A 9,405-nucleotide genomic window follows, 5' to 3' on the forward strand; every position below is an offset into this window, starting at 1 on the left:
CTGTCCCCCTTCTGCTAGCATCAAAAGACCTTTTAGGGTCCCTTGACGCTCTTTCTCTGCTTGATCTACATGACATTGCCCTAGGCAATGCAGGAGGACGGGCACTCGTGCCCTCATCCTCAGGTGGTACTCCAATCAATCTTGCTGATCGACGAGTTCCCTTCATCCTGTTTTCTGAAAGGCAGCACATAACAAGCAAACATTAGCATCATATGGTTCATGTGGGCACACATGAACCCTCATCACATACATCACATATCATTAATGCACATGCATATAATCATGGCATTTCACATCATCAATCAAGACAGGACTCTACATCCTATCCTAGTGGACATGATCTTCCTATTGTGCTTGACCTGCTATAACATCTATGAGCCCGACACTCTAGGTCCGACCATATGAACCTAGGGCTCTGATACCATTCTGTAACGACCCAAAAATCGGACCGCTACCGGCGTTAGGATCCAGATCGGCTTAAGGCCGCCGGGACCCGTAGCAAGCCTGACATGTAACCTGTAAACCTGTTTAATCCCATACATGATCAACAACCATACATAAAAATTAAAACTTTTCTTTCATTCATTTTCTCATGTACCAATCTCAACCTGTGCATGCACTAAACATAAACATAACCATAATATTGACCCCTCTGTGGGATCTCATCAAAGCCCCAATGGGCGACATAACATGCGTTGAGTTGGTTCACATAAACATCATAAAACATCTAAGATCATGTATTAAAAGGGATAACAACATCCATAGGGTCAAGCACAACTTCTAATCCTCAATGTCATTATACATAACATGACTATTCAAACTTTACATCATCTTACAATTTATCATGTCCACTTTCTATTTATTACAAACACATGACTTTACTCTTCTTGACTTCTCTGTCTAGCCCGTACCTGCAATCCTGGGAGATTAAGGAAAAGGGGTGAGCTACAAGAGCCCAGTGAGCAGAATAATGAAAAACAACATTTAAATTCTCATGCCATCATGTAATGCTACACATCACAACAAATCACATCTCGGATGGTATTGTCACCAATAGTCCTCTACATTCCAAAGTGTCGGGACGTAGAATGGGTACAATCGGTCTTTCTCTTAACATAATATATCATAACATTCCAATGTGCCAGGGACGTAGAATGGGTACAACTTGGACTTTCTCTTACATAGTGCCAGGGACGTAGAATGGGTACAACCTGGACTTCCATACCATATCATGCCGTAACATCATCATACTATATGAGGACTAAAGGATCATCCAATAACCAATCCACATCAACATCATAAATGCAATGCAACATATTCGTGAATTCTAATGCAAACAACCTAATTCATCTCATAGCATTCATGATGTATGAACATGCTAAAAACTTTATAATTTATTTGCTTTAAATCGTAAAGGTTTATTCTACTCACCTCTGGCTGAATCTCTACTGACTCAGAAGCAGCTGAACTCACTGCTGGGGTCCTCGGTTCCTCGGGTCCGAACCTACACAGGTGGACTCAAATGAGGGACCAAACAACTAGAACATAACTCTAAAAATATCCCCCAAAAATCTCCTAAAACATCTCAAAACAATCATGCAAAAACATGCAAAGGAAGGCTGAACAAGGCACTTTCGGCGGCAGGTTCGACGGCCGAAAGTCCCTCCAGAGCCGAAAGTCAGGCAGGTTCGGCGGCACCTTCGGCGGTCGAAACTCCCAGACAGAGGCGAAACTCATGCATGTTCGGCGGCACTTTCGGTGGCCGAAACTCCCAGACAGAGGTGAAAGTCCTCTTTCGGGGCAAGCTTCGGCAGCCGAAGGCTACCTGCACAAGCATGTTCGGCGGCCGAAAGTTCCTTCAGCTGCCGAACCTGGTTTCTCCCAGAATGGCAGAAACTCGGCTCTTCTATGCATATACGCCTCCCATTCCATCCAAACATGCATAAACCTATTCTACAACACACATACACAAGCATACAAGCTCCTAGGGGCTTCAAACTATCTAAAACCCCATCTACAACACATCAAACATGCATTGGCAAGCTACATTGTTCAAAAACACAACATAAACTCAAAAACCTAACTATAAGCTAAACATGCATTCTACCGCATAGATCTTCATAAAACTTACTTAAAACATGCAATGAGCTTAAGATCGGCTCTTACCTCTTGAAGATCGAGAGAAAGACGACCTAAACTCGGAGGTGGGAGATTTACAACTTCCTTAGGTCTCCAAGCTCAAAACTTGCTCAAAACTTGAAAATCTTCAAAACAAGATGAAAACTTGTGAAAATCGTGAAAGATTTGAAGGAAAAGAACTCAAGATCGGTGAGGGGCGGCGGAGAGCTCACCTTGGCCGAAAATGGGGAAAAAGCTCGCCCGTTTTCGGCTAAGGGACCCTTTTATAGTGGCTGGCCAGGCCACGTTCGGGGGCCGAACGTGCCTCCGCATGCATGCCATGTTCGGCGGCCGAACCTGGACTTCCCTCACTTATGCCTTTGGGGGCCTAAGGCACACCCGAAATGCCTGCATGTTCGGCGGCCGAACCTGGGTTTTCCTCCAAGGTTGTTTTCATGCAAAAACTCATTTCCTCTTTACTTAAAATCATGAAATACATTAGAACATTTTAAGAAAACATGTTTCTACCCTACTAGAGGCTTCCGACATCTGAGATTCCACCTGACGGTAGGAATTCCGATACCAGAGTCTAGCCGGGTATTACATCTGTATTCAGATGTAATTTCAACTAACTTTTAAAAATCAAAATATGAGAGTTTAGATAACATACCAAATGTAATAGTTATTTTTTTAAATATAAATTAATTTTACATATGAAAATAATATTAACTCATACATCATTACAGTTAACTAATCTATTTAATTCTAAAGACAATAATAATCTAACAGTTAAATATACAGTATACAACTTCAATAGTATATGGATTTTGTTTTGAAGCAATAATTATAAAAATTTTATAACAAACATATTATGGCTAAATGCTTACGTGTACACCTATACTTTAGTTCTTTTATCTATAAGACATCTCAACTTTAACCGTGACCTAATAAACATCTAAATTTTAAAAAAAAATTACTTTTAAATATAGTTTTGCCAAATCTATGATTTTAAAGTTGTGTTTAAAAGTAATTTTTTTTTTAAATCTACAGTTAAATATATGGCTTTAAAGTTGTACTTAAAAGTAAATTTTCAAATTTATAATTTTAAAATTATGTTTAAAAGTAATTTTTTTAAAAAAAAAGTTGTCTAAAAGTAATATTTTTTAAAATTTAGGTATTTATTAGGACACAATTAAAATTAAGATATCTAATAGAGAAACATGCTAAAGTACAGATGTGCAAGTATGCAATTGACCAACATATTATTTTTTATTTTTTGTATATGCTGGTATTTTGAATTGAATAACATGTCTGCAATAAATTATTTATACTATTTATAATGGTTGCTGTAAAATAAAATCCAACATTGTTGAAGATATGGATGATATATTTAATAATTGAATTGTTTATCTTTAATTTTAATTTTAAAAATTAATTAAAATTATACTCAAATATAAATATTGGCTATTTTATTTAAATTTAAATATTTAGATTAAAATATAAAATGATGCAAACCTTTAGCCTTTTTCAATGAATTTGGCTTTTTTTTTTTCAAACATTCATATTATATATATATATTAATGCATGGACTGCTAGTCATATTTTTTAGTAGTAAACACACTTCTTTATATTGTCACTGAGAAGATAAGAATGTAATTTATGTTATGATTATACATCAACCATTCTTCAAAACAATCAAATCATCACATTCAACCCTTCATCCCAGCTTCCTATCAAGCTGTCCAGTAGTACAAACTCTTCAACATGGAAAGCTTAGATTTTTACTCTTTTATGTGGTTATGATTTACTTCATTTTATTGATGGTTCGCTAAACCTCCTACTCAGATGATCAAGCAAGCTAATCTGGACATCTTGAACCCATAATACAAATTATGGTCTCTTCAAGACAATCTGATCCGCAATGCTCTCATGGCGTTTATTGAGCCCACGATTGCTCCTTCCATTGCTAATGCTCACACTTCAAAACAAGCTTGGGATCACCTCCATATCACTTATGCTAATAAATCACAAACAAGTATTTTTGCTCTTCGCGATTTGCTTGCCAAAATGCATAAAGACACGAAAACTCACTACAAAAAAATAGATTATCAGCGACGGATTTAGCGACGGAAATTACTTCCGTCGGAAAAAAAAATTTAGCGACGGATCAACGACGAATAATGTATTTTGGCATTTTCGGCAGATTTCCGACAGATTTCCGACGGATTAGCGACGAATTATAAAAATATTAGCGACGGAATAAATTCCGTCGCTAATCCGTCAGAAAATGCAAATAATATATATAAAACAAACCCTAATCATTCATCCTCACTTCTGATTTTAGCCGTTCACTTCCTCTCCTCTCTTCTCCTCTCCTGAATGCCACATCTTTCTCCTTGCCGCAATTGCCGCCGCCGTTGATCCCTCTCTTCTTCTTTTATTATTATTATTATTATAGAAAATAGTAACCTAAAAGAAACATAAAGAACTCTACAAAATGATAATATAATGTCTTTTTCCGAAAAAATATAGAATAATGTCAAAAAAATAATATATATTATTAATATATTATCATAATAAATTAATAGAAAAAGATTATTTAATTCTTACATTACAAAAAATTTATTAATTAATTTTTAAATTTAAAAAAATATATTAAAAACGTTTTTAAAATATTAAATAATTTATTAAATATTTTTTTATATTATTTTAAAAATTTTAAATAGTAAATATTTTATTATTTAATTTTTATTGTATGAAAACAATTTATTAATTAGTTATTTAATTTTATAAATATATAAATTAATTAAGAATAATTAAATAATAAATTTTTTAAAATTTTAAAAAAATTTAATATATTTTTCAAAATTAATAAGATAACTATTGAAATTTCTAGTCACAACTTAATATTGATTTTTCCTAAAAAGAATTTTAAAGAGCTAAACCTAAACTAAACTGCCCTGCAAAATACTCTCAACAAAAAGGCTCCAACCCACACGCCGACGCCCCACCCTCCCCCCATCCCGCCCCCGGTCTCTTTACCGTTTGTCCCTTGCCGCTGCTCCTGTTTCGCAGCTGCTGCTCCTGTTTCGCAGCTGCTGCTCCTTCTCCATTGTCGCTGCTCCTGTCTTGCTGCTGCTGTGACTTCTTCATCGGTTCCTCGCAGGTTTTTTTCACGATTTCATTTGGGCTTGTGTGGATGAGTTTTTGTTGGAAGTTTCTGTGGATGAGATTTGTATGGATGGGTTTACATTTGGTTGCGTTTGGGTTTGTGTGAGTGGATTTGTTTCATTTCTGGTTTAATTTTCTGTGTGGACGGGTTTTCATTTTCTGGTTTGTTTGATTTGTGTGGATGAGATATGAATTGCTGAGATTTGAAGTATTGAGATTTATATTTATGGTTTTCTGTGGGTTTGTGTTTATGGTGACTAATGGGAAGTTTTTGCTAAAACATGAAATGTTAGTTTTGTTTTATGTGGGTTTGTGGGTAATTTGTTGGTTTCTCTTTGAATATCGAGATTTTTGGGTTGCTTTTTTGAATATGTCCCATGAATATGCATATGTTACTGTTAGTGATGTTTGAATGGGTTTTTATTGCTCTGAAACTGCTGAAATTTTGAACTGTGGTTGGGTTTTAGTTGCAATGAATATGCTATTCCAATAACACGATAAAATTTGTGATTTTTGTATCTGATGTGCTGTGAATTTGTGATTTTATGTGCTGTATAGTATTGTTTGTGTTGATATTTATTTATTATATTTTTAAATTTGGTATTTAGTGCATCTTGATATGTCAACATTCAACTCTTTTGAATGTAGCATTGTGTAAAATTTCATTGCTTATGTAGTTATCTGAATTGAATTGTGTTGAAATAAAACTATTTCTCTTTGATACTGATTTTGATTTTTCAGTGAAATTTTCTTTAAAGTTATGTGTAAAACATGTTAATGTTATTTATTGATTTTTTTTTTGCATGTATGATTATACAGAAGGAATATTAGCGTGTGTTATTAAATGTTGAAAGGGAGGAAAGTTTCTGGAAGAGGTGAAACTGTTGGAGCAAATTATGCTTTTGGTCCACTTGAAGATGACATAATCATAAAGCATAGGCTTCTCACCCGCACCAATATTGGATTTAGTAAAGACTCTTGTGATTAAGGAATTAGAGAAAAAAGAATAAAAAAATAAATTTCAGAAATTAATTTGAATTGATTAGTATATTAATGAATGGATTAACAAACTAATCTATTAATTTAACTTTTTTAAAAAAATAATAATATTTAAAAGTAGTTAGTTAATTAAAGACATGAATTAAAATAGTATTTGTGGGTTTGCTTTACATGCCTTCCTTTCAACTCTACTTTGATATGTTACTTATGGACAATTATTTTTTCAGATGCCTCGAAGAGCAGTATCATCCAGAGGTAGAGGACATAGCCAGCATCTGTCTATGAATGAAATAGATGAGGCAGTACAGGTGCATGAGGAAATACTGGAGCACACTCCACAAGCATTAGGGGGCCAAGCAAACGCATCCTCATCATCATCAGTTCGAACTAGAGGTCCGAATTTGGGACATCCTATCCCATCAAACCCGTCTGATCGACAATTGATTAGATTGAAAGGAACTATGTAAGTCATATACAACTTTTTGCTATTGATTTAATATGTATTATTACTTACAACTACTCATTATATATAAAAATATTGCAGTTTTTTAGATTCCACAGTTACTAGATCAATTACTAATGACATTAAGATGCGCTATACTGCTCCATGGAAAACTTGGTCAGAAATACCTTTAAAGATAAAAGACGAGCTCTTCGGACTTTTTCGGGTAAATACAACTTATATTCTAAAATTTATAATATGCATTTTAAGTTTTTTAAATTTACATAACACTGATTGTTATTTGTAGAGTCGATATGCATGGGATGAGAGTGAAGAAGGTATGGTTCGAATTGCTTGGAAAAAGGTAGGTAAAGAAAGACTGCGAGACATTCTTAATAGAGTTAGGAGCGAATTGTTGCGCAAGCACAAGAAGACAGATGTTGCTTATCTATACAATTTGGGACCAGATTGAATGGAGGCAGAGATATGAAATGAACTTGTTGCATATTGGAGTACACCAGAGTGGAGAAAGAAATCAGAAGCTGGTAAAGCAAATAGAAACGTAGAAAAAGATGTGACTATTACGAAACACTCTGGTGGTTCAATAAAACTGGAGGTTCATGAGAATAGATTGGTATAACTCTTTTATTTCTTACTTTTATTTATACAATTTTATTTTTATATAGATGGTTAGAAATTATTCGTGCATCTTGTGTTGTGTGATTATTTCTTTTTTGTAGGCAAAGAAGTTGGGTAGACAACCAACTCAACTTGAACTATTTCGTGCAACTCACACAAAAAAGGGGAGTCAAGGTGTTTATATTGATGGAAAATCACGACGAGTTGATGTAAGTTACTTTTTGCTTATTTAATGTTATCACATTATTTTTCTAATTGTTATGTTATCATTAGTTGTGTATGATTCATGAAATGTTTATTATGTTTTCTTTTTTTACTTAGGGAGCTTATTTGAGTGCAATTGCTGAAAATGTGAATGATAATTGTGAGAGTCATTTTGCTTTTGATTTGAATAAGTGGATTGAAATTTCTGGAAGTAGCAAAGGAAGAGTTTATAGTTTTGGATCCTCTGATATTGCAAAATCAGAAACTCCAACTACATCTTTCTCATGCACATCAGCTCATCCTGGAGGACCTTCTCAAACTATGTTTTCTTTAGAGGAGGTTGAACAAATATTAGAGCAAAACCGGATTAAAATGAAACAAGACATGGAGCAAATGCAAGAGCAAATGCAAGAGCAAATGCGAGTGCAGATAGAAAAACAAATAAAAGATCAGATGAAATCATTGAAGAACAAAAATAGATCTTCACCGCATAACACAACTGCAGATTCAGATGGTTCAACAAATTCATAGATTAGTTTTAAATTTTATAAATATTGTTAAGTATTATGGATTTATTTTAAATTTTATGAACATTGTAAAGTATTATGAATTTATTTTAAATTTTATGAATATTGTTAAATATTATGGATTTATTTTAAATTTTATGAATATTGTTAAGTATTATGAAATATTTGATTTATATTCAATATGATTCTTAATTATAAATTATTTGATTATACAGGGAATATCTAAATAAAAGTAAGAATTTTTTTTTGTGATCGAATTTTAATAGATTAGTGACAGATTCACGAGAATATTTATTAAAATGTCTTAATATTTCCGATGGATTTCCGACGGAAAATTTCTGTCGCTAATTATTTCTGACAGATTAGCGACGGATTGTTATAGGATGAATTTAGATATTCCGACGGATTTAGCGATGAAAAACTCGTTGCTAAAATTTTCCGACGGAACTATCCGTCGGAAATTTTTCCGACAAGGTTAGGATCTGTCGGAAATCCGTCGCTAATATTTTCGACGGACGCTCGATCCGTCGGAAAAAATTAGCGACGTGACTTTAAGAGACGGATTTGAGTCCGTCAGAAATCCGTCGCTGAAAGTTTTAGCGACAGATTTTTGACTATCAGCGACGGAAAAATCCGTCGCTGATAGTCTGTTTTTTTGTAGTGACTGTTGAGGAATATCTGAGAGATATTCGTAACTTGGCAAATGAATTAGCAACTGCAGGCTCTCCAATTGACAACACTGAGTTGATTGTGCAAATTCTTAATAGGCATGGTTCAGATTATAAGGAGATTAGTGTGGCAATTCGTGCAAGGACACTCCAATCAGTTTTGAAGAGCTTCATAATAAACTGACAGATTATGAACTATTTCTCAAACATGAAAAATGCCAAGAAGCCTCAGCCTACAATTACAGTGCAAGTTGCTCAATCAACTGCTACATCACAAACTAATCAACGACCGCAACAGTGATGGAACAATTAGAATCACGAGAGATCATTTTAGCATTGCTACTCACACTATAATCATCAATGACCATTTTTCCCACAATGGCATTCCTCACAGTCTCTTACATGGCAATAATCTTCATACTCTATTATTCAATGCCAACTCTGTGGCAAGATCGGTCATGTTGCCAGTGTTTGTCAATTCAAGTCTCATAATCATATTGATGCCAAACCATGTATGCTACTCATAATGAACCAAATCCATGGCTTGTTGACAATGGTTCCACTCATCATGTTACTGATAATTCAATGAATCTAATGCCACCACATGCTTATTCTAGTCCTGAAGGTATTACAATGG

At 34.3% G+C, this 9,405-nt stretch overlaps 1 protein-coding gene across 2 annotated transcripts; it reads left to right on the top strand.

The window, feature by feature from the left end:
- The first annotated feature begins 5,198 nt into the window (after nt 1–5,198).
- LOC110628767 lies at nt 5,199–8,089 on the top strand. Of its 2 annotated transcripts, none has more exons than XM_043949117.1 (6): nt 5,199–5,391; nt 6,516–6,751; nt 6,833–6,956; nt 7,038–7,364; nt 7,471–7,578; nt 7,836–8,089. In XM_043949117.1, exons 1-4 carry the CDS (start codon nt 5,356–5,358, stop codon nt 7,200–7,202), a joined length of 561 nt encoding a protein of 186 aa, XP_043805052.1. In that variant the 5' UTR covers nt 5,199–5,355; the 3' UTR covers nt 7,203–7,364; nt 7,471–7,578; nt 7,836–8,089. The 2 variants fall into 2 exon arrangements, with proteins under 2 accessions (XP_043805052.1, XP_043805051.1); XM_043949116.1 differs by lacking the exon at nt 7,836–8,089 and adding an exon at nt 7,691–7,804.
- The last annotated feature ends 1,316 nt before the right edge of the window (nt 8,090–9,405 follow it).

The sequence above is a fragment of the Manihot esculenta genome, chromosome 12 (assembly GCF_001659605.2).
Source record: "Manihot esculenta cultivar AM560-2 chromosome 12, M.esculenta_v8, whole genome shotgun sequence".
Lineage (NCBI taxonomy): Eukaryota > Viridiplantae > Streptophyta > Magnoliopsida > Malpighiales > Euphorbiaceae > Manihot > Manihot esculenta.

Bases quoted from the DNA above. Each gene is read 5' to 3' on its own strand.
- LOC110628767 (XM_043949117.1), top strand. From the start codon at position 5,356: ATGGATGGGTTTACATTTGGTTGCGTTTGGGTTTGT. The intron at 5,392-6,515 runs GTGAGTGGATTT...TTATTTTTTCAG, and splicing joins TTGGTTGCGTTTGGGTTTGT to ATGCCTCGAAGAGCAGTATC. The intron at 6,752-6,832 runs GTAAGTCATATA...AAAATATTGCAG, and splicing joins ATTAGATTGAAAGGAACTAT to TTTTTTAGATTCCACAGTTA.